Raw genomic sequence first — 17,480 nt, forward strand, 5'->3', positions numbered from 1 at the left:
TAGGCACCAGCAAAGCAAGCCGCTGCTTGGGGCAGCCCATTTGCAAGGGTGGCAGCTGGCAGGGATCCAGCCTGGGAGTTGAGAACCAACAGGGGGCCATAGGAGCTGTAGTTCCTTGGTTAGCTCCCTGCCTATAGAGCCAGCCCTGGAGCTGGAAAATAACTACTTTCCCAGCATTCCCTTGGCTGCTATCAACAGGGGAGGGAGTATGGTAGCTGAAACCTCATGCTGCAGCTTGCTGTGAATGGAGACCTCACTGCTACAGCGGGGTGGCATTGTGAATGGGGAACAAGTGTGCCCAAGGAGTAGAAGGCTTTGGCCCAGATATCACCTTCAGAAGACAGCCCCAGACTGGATTAAGGATACTGGTGTGACATCACCTTGCAGCCACCAAAGAAGGAATTGAGTGGACTAAATGGACAGTGCCCCTCTGTCATAAACAGATAAGTAAGAGTTAATAGAACAAAAGTGCTTCATATCTCTTTTGCCTGGTAAGGGTTAACAAGAACAGTGAGCCTGGCTGTCATCTGACCAGAGGACCAATCAGAGGACAGGATACTTTCAAATCTTGAGGGAGGGAAATTTGTGTAGTTTTTGGTGGTTGTTCACTCTGGGGGCTCAGAGGGACCAGACATGCAACCAAGTTTCTCTCCAATGTCTCTGATACAGGTTCTTATAGATTCAAAATAGTAAGTACTAGGTAGAGAAAGCGAGTTAGGCTTATGTTTGTTTTCTTTATTTGCAAATGTGTATTTGGTTGGAAGGAGTTCAAATGTGTATTTGGCTGAAAGGAGTTCAAATTGGTATTTTGCTGAAAAGATTTTAATTTGTACTTGTATACTTAGGCTGGGAGGGTATTCCCAGCTGAAAGACCCTGTACCTACTCCATTCTTAAATTTACAAAGGTAATTTTTACCTCTGTTCTTTCCTTAATTAAAAGCTTTTCTTGTTTAAGAACGTGATTGTTTTTTTTATTCTGGTGTGAGACCCCAGGGGACTGGGTCTGGATTCACCAGGGAATTGGTGGGGAGAAAGGAGGGAAGGGGGAGAGAGAGGCTCATTTCTCTCTGTGTTAGGATTACTGTCTCTCTCAGGGAGAATCTGGGAGGGGAAGAGAGAAGGAGGGGGGAAGGTGCATTTTCCTCTCTGTTTTAAGATTCAAGGGGTTTGAATCAGAGTGATCCCCCAGGGTAACCAGGGAGGGGAAGCCTGGGAGAGGCAACGGTGAGGGAAAGGGTTTACTTTCCCTGTGTTAAGATCCCAGAGTGTCTGGGTCTTGGGGGTCCCTGGGCAAGGTTTTTGGAGGGACCAGAGTGTACCAGGCATTGTAATTCCTGGTTGGTAGCAGCGCTACAGGTTCTAAGCTGGTAATTGAGCTTAGAGGAATTCATGCTGGTACCCCATCTTTTGGACGCTAAGGTTCAGAGTGGGGAATTATACCATGACATGGTGTGCAGCGTGTGGGATAAGATAGAGTCCAAAAGCCAGTGAGGTTTTTATTTCTCTCCCTGCTAACTATCTGCAGGCAGACTGAGAGGTTTGGTTTAGAAGCAAAAGCCAGTAGGATATTTTCTTTCTCTTTCCCTGCTAGCTGTGTGTAAAGCAGGCTAGAGGAGATTGTTTTAACAGCAAAGGTCTGCAAGGTTTTTTTGGTCTCTCCCTTCTGAGTAGTCTGAAGGCATAGGCATTAAGTTTAACAAGGGTCTTTTGTTAAACAAAGGGACTCCAGTTGTTAGTCACCATACACCAGCAAAACACATTTGCAAATGAATAGTTTTTTTTCTTACTAACTCTGTTGGGAATAGCTAGGTAGAAGGAGTTAAAAAAAAAGACTCTGTTGCTAAGCAACCCGAAGAAGGCAACAGAAAAGCAGCATTTCAAGCAGTAAACAGCAGAGGGCACCCCAGCACAAGGAAGCCGGAAGTATGAGTTCCAAGGAACGGGCAAAGCTAGAGGCAGAGGAACAAATCAAAGACACAGACCACAGGCGAGACATGGAAAAGAAACAAAAAGAACTAGAACTAAAACAAAAAGAGATAGAACTGAGCGAAAAAGAGATGGAGCTGAGAGAAAGAGAAAAAGAGGCTGCTCACAGGAGAGAGCTGGAGATAAAAGAAAGAGAGAGAAAGCATGAACTGGAATTAGCGCAGGCTAGGCAGCATGCTCCAGCCAAACCTAACAACCTTTCTCCAGTTATTGTTTCACATCCCAAGAAATTTCCCACCTACAAGGCAGGTGATGACACTGAGGCCTTCCTAGAAAATTTTGAAAGGACCTGCCATGGGTACAGCATCTCTGAAGACCAGTACATGATACAGCTGAGGCCACTGCTCAGTGGACCCCTAGCAGAGGTGGCGGCTGAAATGCCTAAGGAGAACAGAAACGATTATAAACTTTTTCAAACCAAGGCCAGAATCAGAATGGGGCTAACACCTGAGCATGCCTGTCAGAGGTTCAGAGCCCTGTGGTGGAAACCAGATGTGTCATTCATCCGACATGCCTACCACATTGGAAAGAATTATAATGCCAGGATATCAGGAGCCAGTGTTCAATCTCTGGACGAGATGCACCTCCTAATACAATTGGAGCAGTTCTTAGAGGGTGTTCCTGAAGAAATAGAAAGGTACATCCTAGATGGGAAGCCCAAAACTGTAATTGAGGCGGGGGAGTTTGGAGCCAGATGGGTGAAAGTGGCAGAGAAGAAAAGAGCTACTATCAAGGGGAGGGAATATCACAGGGGTCACACCGACAATAAACCCTATAACCGAGGGCAACCCAAGACCCTACTTACAACCCAAGGAAAGCCGCCGACGCCCTATTCTCTCACCTCACCAATCTCCAGTAACCCACCTCGGCCTAGTGACCAGTCAGCTGGGCGATGCTTCAAATGTAATGAACTGGGACATATAAAGGCCAACTGCCCCAAGAACCCCAACCGAGTGCAGTTCATTACATCACTATCACACCAAAGATCCCCAGGCCCAGATGCCTCTCAAATACCCTCGGAGCAAAGGGAAATTTTGAGAGTGGGCAAAAAGAAGGTTATCGCATGGAGAGACACGAGGGCACAAGTGTCAGCTATCCACCAATCTGTAGTGGACCCCAAATTCATCAACCCAAAGGCCCAAGTGACAATTTACCCCTTCATGTCACAAGCAGTAAACTTGCCTACAGCTAAACTGCCTGTCCAGTATAAAGGCTGGTCAGGAATGTGGACTTTTCCGGTCTATAACAATTATCACATCCCCATGCTACTGGGGGAAGACTTGGCCAACCAGGTAAAGCGGGCCAAGAGGGTGGGAATGGTTACATGCAGCCAAGCCAGGCAAGCTTCCAGACCCATCCCTGCTCCTGAACCCTCCACAGAGGCCCCATCTGTGTTAGCAGAGACCCAGACAGAGGTAGTGGACACGGATCCCCTGCCTATGACTGCAACAGCCGCAGTACTTCCAGTCCCAGACCTGGACCTGGAAACGCAACCAGCACCAGAACCATTGCCAGCACTGATGCCAGCGCTTGCAAACACATCTTCAACCCCAATGCCAGAGGGTGCCAGCGAGCCTGAATTGGCAGAAGCAGCAGACAACCACACCCAAGAGGCTCAGCCAGAGCCTGAAATACCACCTGGTGCACCAGCGGAGAGTGGTTCACCAGCCACGAAAACAACCCCATCACCTACATCACTTCCCAAAGGACCAAGCCCAAGTCCACAGTCTAAGGAAGAACTGGTGTCTACAGCCTCCAGGAAACAGTTCTAGACTGAGCAGGAAGCAGATGACAGCCTTCAGAAAGCTAGGGAGGCGGCACGGAGCACCCCACCGCCTCTCAGCTCTTCTAACCAATCCTGGTTTGTTATAGAACAAGGGCTTTTATATAAGGAGACTCTTTCTGGTGGACACTGGAAAGACTGGCATCCACAGAAACAGTTGGTGGTTCCAACTAGGTGTTGGGGGAAGCTCTTAAGCTTAGCCCATGATCATCCCAGTGGCCGTGCTGGGGTGAACAGAACCAAAGACAGGTTGGGGAAGTCCTTCCACTGGGAGGGGATGGGCAAGGATGTTGCCAAGTATGTCTGGTCTTGTGAGGTGTGCCAAAAAGTGGAAAGGCCCCAAGACCAGGTCAAGGCCCCTCTCCAGCCACTCCCCATAATAGAGGTCCCATTTCAGCGAGTAGCTGTGGATATTCTGGGTCCTTTCCCAAAAAAGACCCCCAGAGGAAAGCAGTACATACTGACTTTCATGGACTTTGCTACCCGATGGCTGGAAGCAGTAGCTCTAGGCAACACTAGGGCTAAAACTGTGTGCCAGGCCCTAATAGACATTTTTGCTAGGGTAGGTTGGCCCTCCGATATCCTTATGGATTCAGAGACTATTTTCCTGGCCAGGACCATGAAAGAACTGTGGAACACTCATGGGGTGTATCACTTGGTTGCCACCTCATACCACCATCAATCCAATGGCCTGGTGGAAAGGTTTAATGGAACTTTGGGGGCCATGATACGTAAATTCGTAAATGAACACTCCAATGACTGGGACCTGGTGTTGCAGCAATTGTTCTTTGCTTACAGGGCTGTATCACATCCCAGTTTAGGGTTCTCACCATTTGAGCTTGTGTATGGCCACGAGGCTAAAGGGCCATTACAGCTGGTGCAGCAGCAATGGGAGGGGTTTACACCGTCTCCAGGAACTAACATTCTGGACTTTGTTAGCAACCTACAAAACACCCTCTGACACTCTTTAGCCCTCGCTAAAAAAAACCTAAAGGATGCTCAAAAAGAGCAAAAGGCCTGGTATGATAAACATACCAGAGAGCGTTCCTTCAAGGTAGGAGACCAGGTTATGGTCTTGAAAGCGCAACAGGCCCATAAAATGGAAGCGTCATGGGAAGGGCCATTCATGGTCCAAGAGCGCCTGGGAGCTGTTAACTACCTCATAGCATTTTCCAATTCCCCCCTAAAGCCCAGAGCCTACCATGTTAATTCTCTCAAGCCCTTTTATTCCAGAGACTTACAGGTTTGTCAGTTTACAGCCCAGGGAGGAGATGATGCTGAGTGGCCTGACGGTGTCTACAATAAAGGGAAAAGTGACGGTGGCATGGAAGAAGTGAACCTCTCCACAACCCTGGAATGTCTGCAGCGGCAACAGATCAAGGAGTTGATGCACTCTCCCCTGAAAGTTTCCCAAAATCAACTGGTTAATAATTGTCCTTACAATGTGAAGAATCTTGTAGTTGTTCATAATTAGTAGTATATGTAAAGGTGCATGTGTTTATTAATCTGTTTATTCTAGAGTTCTAGGGAGAAATCACTTCCAGTGTGGTTCCACACTGTCAGTGATTTGGGGGGGCGTGTCATAAACATATAAGTAAGAGTTAATAGAACAAAAGTGCTTCATATCTCTTTTGCCTGGAAAGAGTTAACAAGAACAGTGAGCCTGGCTGTCACCTGACCAGAGGACCAATCAGAGGACAGGATATTTTCATATCTTGAGGGAGGGAAGTTTGTGTGTGTGCTGTTAGTGTTTGGTGGTTGTTCACTCTGGGGGCTCAGAGGGACCAGACGTGCAACCAGGTTTCTCTCCAGTCTCCCTGATACAGGTTCTTATAGATTCAAAATAGTAAGTACTAGGTAGAGAAAGTGAGTTAGGCTTATGTTTGTTTTCTTTATTTGCAAATGTGTATTTGGTTGGAACGAGTTCAAATGTGTATTTGGCTGAAAGGAATTTAAATTGGTATTTTGCTGAAAAGATTTTAATTTGTACTTGTATACTTTGGCTGGGAGGGTATTCCCAGTGTCTATAGCCGAAAGACCCTGTACCTACTCCATTCTTAAATTTACAAAGTTAATTTTTACCTTTGTTCTTTCCTTAATTAAAAGCTTTTCTTGTTTAAGAACGTGATTGTTTTTTTTTTATTCTGGTGTGAGACCCCAGGGGACTGGGTCTGGATTCACCAGGGAATTGGTGGGGAGAAAGGAGGGAAGGGGGAGAGAGAGGCTCGTTTCTCTCTGTGTTAGGATTACTGTCTCTCTCAGGGAGAATCTGAGAGGGGAAGAGAGAAGGAGGGGGGAAGGTGCATTATCCTCTCTGTTTTAAGATTCAAGGGGTTTGAATCACTGTGATCTTCCAGGGTAACCCAGGGAAGGGAAGCCTGGGAGAGGCAATGGTGAGGGAAAGGGTTTGCTTTCCCTGTGTTAAAATCCAGAGGGTCTGGGTCTTGGGGGTCCCTGGGCAAGGTTTTTGGAGGGACCAGAGTATACCAGGCACTGTAATTCCTGGTTGGTGGCAGCGCTACAGGTTCTAAACTGGTAATTGAGCTTAGAGGAATTCATGCTGGTACCCCATCTTTTGGACGCTAAGGTTCAGAGTGGGGAATTATACCATGACACCCTCTCTATCTGAAGCCTAGCAAGGGAGGTATGTGGATCCCACTAGAATTTAAAATGAAAAGTAAGGGAGGGTAGGCTCTGGACCTGGGCAGCTTTAGATACAGTACCAGGCACGTAGGAGGATTTCCACTTCTGAGCCATGGAAGCAGAAATTGACTTTTCCTTTCCAGATTCAGCTAATATTCAGAAAGGGAATCTAGCACCTGCCTTCCAGATTTGAACACCTCAAAATTCAGGAGTGCTCAAACTCAATTTGGGCAGCTGTTACTTAATTTCTCCCAAATCAAATATACTGATCCTTGCTGTAGAAAAAGTAGGATAAAATTGAGCAAGAAATGCTTCCCAGTGTTTTTTAGGACTGGAATTGCTATTTTCAACAGCCATTGCCTTTTTTTTTTTAGTTTTATTTCTTTCAAAGGAAGACAATGATATTGCATTGGCAAATTCCCCATAGCAACAAAGAGTGGAACAAAAGAATAATAAAGGCATCTCAACTTTTCCTCATTTACGGAGGACAGTCTTATAATATGCATCCAGATATCCTCCAGTCACACAAGCTGGAAAATGTTCCTCTTTACTGCAGTTCTGTAACCATATGGGAACCAATCCTGTCTGTGTTTTGTGCACATCCAAAATTCCTGCTGAATGACGCTCCCTGGGAGCAAGTTACCAGTGACCCAGGGCTGGGGTGGAAGGAGGGTGCAAGTGGGAGTGGAGAGAGCCCAGGGCTGGGGCAGCAGGGGGTGCAGGTGGAGGGGGCAGAGAGCTGGGGTGGCAGGGGTTGTGTGGGTGGGGGGGCACTGGTGGGAGGAAGTGGGGAGCCCAGGGCTGGGGCAGCACGGGGTGTTTAGGGAGAGAGCCCAGGGCTGGGACGGCAGGGTGGTGCAAGTCAGGGGGGAGAGCTCAGGGCTGGGGCGGCAGGGGCGTGTGGGTCAGGGGAGGCCCAGGTCTGGGGTAGCAGGGGCTGCGGGTGGGGAGGGAGAGCCCAGAGCTGGGGCAGCACGTGGTGTGTGTGGGGGAGAGCCCAGGGTTGGGATGGCGGGGGAGTGTGGGTCGCGAGGGGGGCGGGTGAGCCCAGGGCTGGGGCTTGTCATAGTATCTTTCCCCAATCTGAACCTTAGAATCCAAAAGTTGGGGTACCCGCATGAATTCCTCTAAGCTTAATTACCTGCTTAGATCTGATAAGCTGCCACCAATCAGGAATTCCAGTGCCTGATACTGATACTGATACTTTGGTCCCCCCAAAACCTTCCCTGGGAACCCCCAAGACCCAGACCCCCTGGATCTTAACACAAGGAAAGTAACCCCCTTTCCTCACCGTTGCCTCTCCTAGGATTTCCCTGTGTTACCCTGTTAAGTACAGACTCAATTCCCTTGAGCCTCAACAAGGGGAAAAATCAGACAGGTCTTAAAAGCAAAACTTAATAAAAAGAAAGAAAAAAAGTAAAAGCTATCTCTGCAATTTAGATGGTAAAAGTTACAGGGTCTGTCAGCTTATAGAAACTGGAGAAAAAGCCTCCTCCAGCAGCAATACAATTTAAAATACTTCCAGCCAAATACACATTTGCAAATACAGAAACAATCAAAAGACTATAACCGCCTTTCTTACTAAATACTCACTATTCTGAATATATAAGAGACTGTAGCAGGGAGATTGGCAAGAAACCTGGTTGCACGTCTAGTCCCTTCCAGGACCCAGAGAGAACAAAGCCAAACCCAAAAAACGCAAACAAAGGCTTGCCTCCACCGCGATTTGAAAGTATCTTGTTTCCTGATTGGTCCTCTGATCAGGTGTTTGGTTCCCTGTTTGTTAACCCTTTACAGGTAAAAGAGACATTAATCCTTAACTATCTGTTTATGACAGGGCTGCAGGAGGATGCGGGTCAGGGGAGGGCCAGAGCTAGGGCAGTAGGGGGTGCAGGTGGCGGGGGCGAGAGCCCAGGGCTGGGGCAGCAGGAAGGTGTGGAGGGAAGCCCAGGGTTGGGGTGGAGACAGCCAAATTTTTTTTTGCTTGAGGCGGCCCTTGCTGGAGCCAGCCCTGGCTGGCTGCAGCTTCCCACCACTCCCATTGGCCTGGGATGGCGAACCGCAGCCAGTGGGAGCCGCAGTCCACCGAACCTGTCGACGTGGCAGATAAATAAACTGGCCTGGCTCGCCAGGATACTTACCCTGGTGAGTCACGTGCCAGAGGTTGCTGACCTCTGGTCTATAGTTTCAGTTAAAATAGAATCAGGGTGATGTGTTAGTTTATTATATTTATTATGGTAGCCTCTAGAGACCTCAGCTGAAGTCTGGGCCCTATCGTGCTAGGCACAGTACAGACTCAGTAAGAGACAGTCCCTGCCCGCAAATTATTTGCAATCTAAAAAGAAAAGAAAAATGAAAGGAAAGCAGAAGTGTAGAGATGAAATTACTTGTCCAAAGATGATGAGTGGTAGTTCTGAGAATAGATCCTAGGTCTTCTCTAGTCAAACACTGTAGGTATCCCCTCCCTACTCCCATAGCCAGAACAAGTCTTCCCCCATTTGCAAAGGCTTTAACCTATCACTACAAAAGAGTTTGCTTGGTAGCCTTCTGTTGATGGCAATTGGCTGACTGGTAATCCACAGAGTACAGGTTTGGCACCAGAGCCTTAGATGTGGGCTCATGGATTTTAAAAAACTACAGCTGTAACCAGGATTGCAGGGTACTTTTACTAGAACAAGGGTCGTCAACCTCTGGCACACAACTCGCCAGGGTAAGCACCCTGGTGGGCCGGGTCAGTTTGTTTACCTGCTGCATCGGCAGGTTTGGCCGACCGCAGCTCCCACCGGCCGCGGTTCACCGTCCCAGGCCAATGGGGGCTGTGGGAAGAAGTGCGAGCTGAGTGATATGCTGGCTGCGGCTTCCTGCCACCCCCATTGGCCTGGGACGGCGAACCGCAGCCAGTGGGAGCCTCGGTCAGCCGAACTTGCTGATGCAGCAGATAAACAAACTGGTCCGGCCCACCAGGGTGCTTACCGTGGTGAGCCGTGTGCCAGAGGTTGCTGACCCCTGTACTGGAATAATGATGTTTTTTTTTAATATGCACATTTATAAAGCAGCCATCACTGTAGTATCAGTAAAAGATGTGGAAGCTTAGAGACTAACAAATTTATTTGAGCATAAGCTTTCATGGGCTAAAACCCACTTCATTGGATGCATGCAGTGGAAAATACAGTCGGAAGATATATATAAACCGAGAACATGAAAAAATGAGTGTTACCATACCAACTATAATGAGACTAATCAATTAAGATGGGCTATTATCAGCAGGAGAAAAAAAACGTATGTAGTGATAATCAGGATGGCCCATTTCAAACAGTTGACAAGAAGGTGTGAGTAACAGTAGGAGAATATTAGCATGGGGAAATAGTTTTTACTTTGTGTAATGACCCATCCACTCCCAGTCTTTTTTCAAGACTAATTTAATGGTGGCCAGTTTACAAATTAATTCCAGTTCTACAGTTTCTCACTGGAGTCTGTTTTTGAAGGGTTTTTTTTTGAGAATTCCAATTTTTATATCTGTAATTTAGTGACCAGGGAGGTTGAAGTGTTCTCCGACTGGTTTTTGAATGTTATAATTCTTGACATCTGTTTTGAGTCCATTTATTCTTTTGAATAGAAACTGTTTGGCCAATGTACATAGCAGAGGGGCATTGCTGGCACATGATGATATATATCACACTGGTAGATGTTAAGGTGAGTGAGCCTCTGATGGTGTGGCTGATGTGATTAGGTCCTATGATGGTGTACCCTGAATAGATACATGGACAGAGTTGGCAACGGGCTCTGTTGCAAGGATAGGTTCCTTCGTTACTGTTTTTGTTGCATGGTGTGTGGTTGCAGGTGAGTATTTGCTTCAGGTTGGGGGACTGTCTGTAAGCAAGGACTGGCCTATCTCCCAAGAGCCGTGAGAGTGAGGGATTATCTTTCAGGATAGGTTGTAGATCCTTAATGATGCACTGGCAAGGTTTTAGTCGGGGGCTGACGGTGATGGCTAGTGGCATTCTGTTACTTTTTTATTGGGCCTGTCCTGGAGTAGTTGATTTCTGGGTTTTCTTCTGGCTCTGTCAATCTATTTCTTCACTTCAACAGGTGGGTATTGTAGTTTTAAGAATGCTTGATAGACACTTTGTAGGTGTTTGCCTCTGTCTGAGGGATTGGAGCAAGTGTGGTTGTATCTGAGAGCTTGACTGTAGAAAATGGATCATGTGATGTGCTCTGGATAAAGCTGGAGGCATGTAGGTAAGTATAGTGGTCAGTAGGTTTCCGGTATAGGGTGGTGTTTATGTGACCATTGCTTATTAGCACTGTAGCGTCCAGGAAGTGGATCTGTTGTGTGGGCTGCTCCAGGCTGAGGTTGATGGTGGGATAGAAATTGTTGAAATCATGGTGGAATTCCTCAAGGGCTTCTTTCCATGGGTCCAAATGATGAAGATGTCATCAGTGTAGCGCAAGTAGAGACGTTAGGGAACGAGAGCTGAGGAAGCGTTGTTCTAAGTTAACCATAAAAATGTTGTCATACTGTGGGGCCATGCGAGTACCCATAGCAGTGTCTCTGACTTGAAGGTATACATTGTCCCCAAAGGTGAAATAGTTGTGGGTGAGGACAAAGTCACCAAGTTCAGTCACCAGGTTTGCCATGACATTATCGGGGATACTGTTCCTGATGTCTTGTAGTCCATCTTTGTGTGGAATGTTGGTATGGGGGCTTCTACATCCAGAGTGGCCAGGATGGTGTTTTCAGGAAGATCACCAATGGATTCTGGATTCCTCAGGAAGTCAGTGGTGTCTTGAAGATAGCTAGGAGTGCTGGTAGCATAGGGCCTGAGGAGAGAGTCTACATAGTCAGACAATTCTGCTGTCAGGGTGCCAATGCCTGAGACGATGGTGCATCCAGTATTTCCAGGTTTATGGATCTTGGGTAGCAGATAGAATACCCCTGGTTGGGCTTCCAGGGGTGTGTCTGTGCAGATTTGTTCCTGTGCTTATTCAGGGAATTTCTTGAGCAAAATGGTATAGGTTTTTTTGGTAACCTAATAATACACAATAGATTCTGATCTCAAACAGCCCCAATGGCTCATCCCAAGAGTGGTTCATCCTCTTTTGCACACTATATTCTACTTGACATTGATTTAACTGCAGGATTATTTTATCTATTAAATTGCAACCTAAAGCAACACTTGAAAAGTCATATATATTTTACACTATTACAGTTGCATATTTAACAGAAATAATACTGTAATACAGTTGCATTTTATCCTGCAAAATTTTTAGACTGCCAGAAGCTGAATGTTGCACATGTTACACAAGTGTGAATGTAAATATTCCCCAGTTTACTTCTCAAAGGGGATGCATTTCATGGCATATGTATTGCTTCAAACTCCACCTCCCCCTACCCTACCCTTTTCAAGCGTTAGGTCAAAACTGTTTTTTGTCCATGACATTTCTGACCTTGTAACTATTTGGATGTGTTTATTCAAAAACCTCAAGATGAGTTTTAATTAAAAAGGATTTTAAAAAAAATTAAATACTCCCTTGCCTGGACTATAACTTCTGTCATCACATCCCCCACAAACAAAAACAAATATGAGTGTTAAGAGTGTGGGCACTTTCACATTGTGCAAGCTCCTTTTAGTAACTCAATCTTGCTGAATATTGACATTTACAGGAGACCAATTAAAACATAGTTAAATTCTGCTAATTATAAGTGCTTTTACTCAGCAAGTTATCACAATTTTCTTAATTTGTATTTCATGTTTAACATTAATAGTGGAATGTATTACTGTGTATTTATAACATGCATACCTCTAGCATTGTACAGTACCTTGTGAAAACAGTATTCATAGTGACAAAAATACACTCCATCTTTATAGACATGTACATAGAGCAATAAGCAGAGTCTATTTGTATATATTTTCATAGAATATCAAGGTTGGAAGGGACCTCAGAAGGTCATCTAGTCCAACTTGCTGCTCAAAGCAGGACCAATCCCCAGTCAGATTTTTACCCCAGTTCCCTAAATGGCCCCCTCAAGAATTGAACTCACAACCCTGGGTTTAAGCAGGCTAATGCTCAAACCACTGAGCTATCCCTCCCCCCTTAAAATTAATGGAGATATCCTATCTCCTAGAACTGGAAGGGATCTTGAAAGGTCATTGAGTCCAGCCCCCTGCCTTCACTAGCAGGACCAAGTACTGATTTTGCCCTAGATCCCTAAGTGGCCCCCTCAAGGATTGAATTCACAAGTTTGGGTTTAGCAGGCCAATGCGCAAACCACTGAGGTTGTCTTTGGGGGATATAATATATGTCTGTTAATTATATACACAATATCTTTGTGTGCCTGTATATAAAATCTACATGTACTAAATTCAATAAAATATAATGTACATGCAAGGCCCTGTTTAGCTATCAGGTTTTATGGGTTCTTTGGTATGCTCCACTGAGTTAGGAAACCCTACTAAAGATTACACTCCAGTGGGGTCCATACAAGAATTTTGTCAACACCTTCATAAGGCCAAGATCACTTTGATAACAGCATTGGTAGGCTCCAGTCACTCCAGCTGGATCTTAGAGAGAAGAGCTTGGAGAAAGGAGAGGTGAGACCTGTATGGGATGAGAGGGAATAATCTGAGGAAAGGAAAGGGGAGAAGAGGATAGAAGTACTGTATTAGATAAGCTATATTAGATCATAATATGAGGCTATAGCAACTCACAGACCACTCAACATTTGCTCTTGTGGTTTGATGTCACCACGTCTCTGAGATGAAGAGCGAGTTGCCTGTTTGTTCTTTACATGTAGTTTCATGAGGTTATTTGCTATATACAGCAAGTGTACTTGGAGAAGAATATAAAATCTACATAAACTCCTTCTCTTTCTTCTGCTTGTAAGTTTACCATGAGCAGTCTCTTGAGAAGAGTACCTTGGCATAGGTATTATATTTTTCAGAGTGGAGTTTGGTGCAATGGGTCCTAAAGAAAAAGTTATTCATTTTTGTATCTTATCCCTCCTGTTGTGAATTTTGAAAAATTAAATAAAATATTTTGCAATTTCTGGAAACCATTAAAATCTTACTAAGTATGACTTAATCTTTAAAGTGCCTAATCTACAGTAACCATGGCAGGTGGCATATATTTTACAGGTGACATATTTAATGCTTGCTACATTTGTCCATCTGTTAGCAGAATTGGTCAAACAAGTTAAGAAAGAATAAAGATGTATTATAAAGAACCTTACAATAGGATTAGATCAGATATTTAGATCACATATAGCAGGGGTCGGCAACCTCTGGCCTGGCCGGGCCAGTTTATTTACCGTGTCAGCAGGTTCGGCAGACCACGGCTCCCACTGGCCTCAGTTCACTATCCCAGGCCAATGAGGGCAGCGGGAAGCGGCGTGGGTGAGGGATGTGCTGGCCGCGGCTTCCCTCCACCCCAATTGGCCTGGGACAGTGAACCGCACGCAGCCAGTGGGAGCTGCAATCGACCGAACCTGCCGATGCAGCAGGTAAACAAAGAGGCTCGGCTCGCCAGGGTGCTTACCGTGGCAAGCCGCGCGCCAGTGGTTGCCGACCCCTGACATATAGCATTCTACTATTAGATCAGATACTTAGCTCACATATAGCATTCTAAGGTAATTATCCATATAAAGGTAATTAATGGCACATTTTATGATCCACCATTAGGCTGGTTGAGGAACAATGAGGTTTATATTTTATCATACGTATCCACCATATCATAGAAGGTAACAAGTTTTAAAAACAAATATGTTTGACTTTGTAAAGGAGACAGAGTTTTTTTAAGATCTTCATCAGTATTGTCTTTTGTTGACTTTAGATGGAAAACGCAAGGCCTTCTCCTGCTCCCATTTAAAAAGAACTCCCATCGACTTCAGTGTCAAATTGACTCCTTTAGCAATGATTTTTTTAAATGTACTGCTGTTGTCTACATATCCTTTGTTTCATATAAGTGGTTAGAAGAGTTCAGCATGATACAGACATACACCTCTACCTCGATATAATGCTGTCCTCGGGAGCCAAAAAATCTAACCGCGCTATAGGTGAAACCACGTTATATCGAACTTGCTTTGATCCGCTGGAGTGCTCAGCCCCTCCCCCTCAGAGCGCTGCTTTACCGCGTTATATCCGAATTTGTGTTATATCGGGTCACATTATATCGGGGTAGAGGTGTATTTTCATTGAGAATATTTGAAACTAAACATTTTATTTAAAGTATCAGAGGGTAGCCGTGTTAGTCTGGATCTGTAAAAGCAGCAAAGAATCCTGTGGCACCTTATAGACTAACGGACGTTTTGGAGCATGAGCTTTCGTGGGTGAATACCCACTTCCTCAGATGCATGTAATGGAAATATCCAGGGGCAGGTATATATATGTGTGCTAGCAAGCAAGCTAGAGATAACGAGGTCAGTTCAATCAGGGAGGATCCTTGCCCACAGACAACCTGCCAACCTGAAACATATTCTCACCAGTAACTGCACACCACACCATAATAACTCTAGCTCAGGAACCAATCCATGCAACAAACCTCGATGCCAACTCTGCCCACATATCTACACCAGCGACACCATCACAGGACCTAACCAGATCAGCCACACCATCACTGGTTCATTCACCTGCACATCCACCAATGTAATATACGCCATCATATGCCAGCAATGCCCCTCTGCTATGTACATCGGCCAAACTGGACAGTCTCTACGGAAAAGGATAAATGGACACAAATCAGACATTAGGAATGGCAATATACAAAAACCTGTAGGAGAGCACTTCAACCTCCCTGGCCACACTATAGCAGACCTTAAGGTGGCCATCCTGCAGCAAAAAAACTTCAGGACCAGACTTCAAAGAGAAACTGCTGAGCTTCAGTTCATCTGCAAATTTGACACCATCAGCTCAGGATTGAACAAAGACTGTGAATGGCTTGCCAATTACAGAACCAGTTTCTCCTCTCTTGGTTTTCACACCTCAACTGCTAGAACAGGGCCTCATCCTCCCTGATTGAACTGACCTCGTTATCTCTAGCTTGCTTGCTAGCACACATATATATACCTGCCCCTGGATATTTCCATTACATGCATCTGAGGAAGTGGGTATTCACCCACGAAAGCTCATGCTCCAAAACGTCTGTTAGTCTATAAGGTGCCACAGGATTCTTTGCTATTTTATTTAAAAGACATGTAGAGACCAAATATAGTCAAATAAAATATAAGTCACTGAATTTAGGTTATCCTAATGTTTAGGCCCAGGAGTTATGCCTAGCACTCATTAGCACGCACACATTCAAGATATCCCAAGTGCTGGTATATACTATAGAGTAATTCTCCTACAGAGGTACTGAGACAGCTTTAGTACTATTGTTGCAGGAGAATGTGTGCAGGAGAATTATATGTAACTATAGCCTATAATGGGTCCAGCCATCCTAAGTTTTGCAATTTTTAAATCAGTTTTATCATACCACCTGATTTGATATTTACCAGGCTAGTTTTTACATGTTCATTCTTTCCCCCCAGGATTCTCACAAACATTTTGGGTGCACTTCATGCATCACCGAAGAATAAAAAGCCTTTCAGTTGAGGCCTTACTCAATTCCTTTCTATCTCTAGTGCACAAAGAACATAAAGAGCAAAGAGAACACTGAAATGGTTCTGAGATTAAGTAGTGGCAGGCAGTGGGAGAGTGGAACACTCCACTGAAAAAGGCTTGGAACTTCTGGGAAAAGGAGAGGGGCAGAGAAGAGGGAAGGGGAGAAAAGATCAGGAAAAGTGATGCAAAATGAAATTAAGAATAGAGGGGAAATGGGCAGAACAACTGCAGGAGAGGAAAGAAATAGATGCTAAGTCTGCCCTTTCTCCCTGTGCAGCCACCACAGAAGCTTGACAATGGGGTTGCCAGGGGTGTACCTGAGGAAAGAATATGGTCAGTTACATTTGTGTTATAATTTCAGCTGCTCTTCAGGGAAACTTCTCTCTGTTTCTCTCAGTATTTATAGTCGGATCATTTCACTGATGCAGGTGTTTTATGCAGTTGTCTGAGTATTTAATAGACTTCCTTCGTTATCAGTAGATCTGCATTGCACAGAATTGTTCACCTTAATTTTTCCTAACGTGAACTTTACAGACTAATTCAGTTTAACTAGGTTGAATTGAAAAACATATTGCAAATACTTGTTGGTATATTGGGGTTGAACCAAAAGGACTTATGTGCTGCATGTGTCTTCAAATACAGATGTGTAGTGTTGTGCTCTGAGGTTCATGGTTAGGCTGGGTGTTTTATAATTATCCACAGTACATGATTAATGTGCTTCACAATTTGCCTTTATCTAGGGATTTTAGAGCCAGAGAACCTGTACTTTTTATACACAAGACAGCATAGTAAGAATGATCCAATGAGCTTGCTTATACTCTTGAAATATACATATACACAGAGCTATATATTTTACATCTTGTACTCATAAAGCAGTAGGTTTTGCTTCATACTTATTAAATCAGGTTACAATACTTTTGGGTGGAAGGCTCTATGCATCCCAGTGCTTTTATTTCTAGTGTTACTGACTCAAATAATTTATTATTTGTTACTCATGGTTCCCCACCACTTGAAGTCTGTTTCTCTGTTGGATGATAAAAATTGAAAGATGTGATTGCATCTTTAACATAGTAATTTTTTAGTTAATCTCACTTATGGGAGAAAAGGCTCACTGATACTGATTAAATATCCTATACTGAGTTCTATATAAATAGCTACAAAAGTGCACAATGGTTACATTACACGGTATATTTAACAACACAGCTAAAGCATGAGTTATAAGCTATGCCTTTAATGATGGTAGTACTTATGGTTGTATGAAGGAATATTTTTGCTCTGTAACCATGAAGGAAGGAATTGCTGTTCAGTAGTACTCAGTTAAGTTTGCATATCATTAAAAAAACATGCACAGAAGCTCCACCTACTTTCCTAGTCTCCATGTATTGATATGAATGCAGCATACATAAAAGCTTTACAGGTATTAGAAACAGTTGCAGCGTCCAAATCTTGCAAACTGTATGTAATTGTTGATG

At 44.6% G+C, this 17,480-nt stretch overlaps 1 protein-coding gene across 2 annotated transcripts in view; it reads left to right on the top strand.

Annotated features, from left to right (window-relative positions):
• Window positions 1-17,480, top strand: part of DACH1 (dachshund family transcription factor 1) — a 465,786-nt gene that overhangs the window by 446,329 nt on the left and 1,977 nt on the right. Inside the window, exon 12 of one of the 2 annotated variants that reach the window (XM_050948516.1) lies at window positions 5,003-5,142. The exons of the other annotated variant lie outside the window; for it this stretch is intronic. Coding sequence (XP_050804473.1) covers window positions 5,003-5,106 — 104 coding nt within the window. The 3' untranslated portion in view covers window positions 5,107-5,142. Of the gene's footprint in view, window positions 1-5,002; window positions 5,143-17,480 lie in introns of those variants that run through there. 2 annotated transcript variants of the gene reach the window in all.

The sequence above is a fragment of the Gopherus flavomarginatus genome, chromosome 1 (genome assembly GCF_025201925.1).
Source record: "Gopherus flavomarginatus isolate rGopFla2 chromosome 1, rGopFla2.mat.asm, whole genome shotgun sequence".
Lineage (NCBI taxonomy): Eukaryota > Metazoa > Chordata > Testudines > Testudinidae > Gopherus > Gopherus flavomarginatus.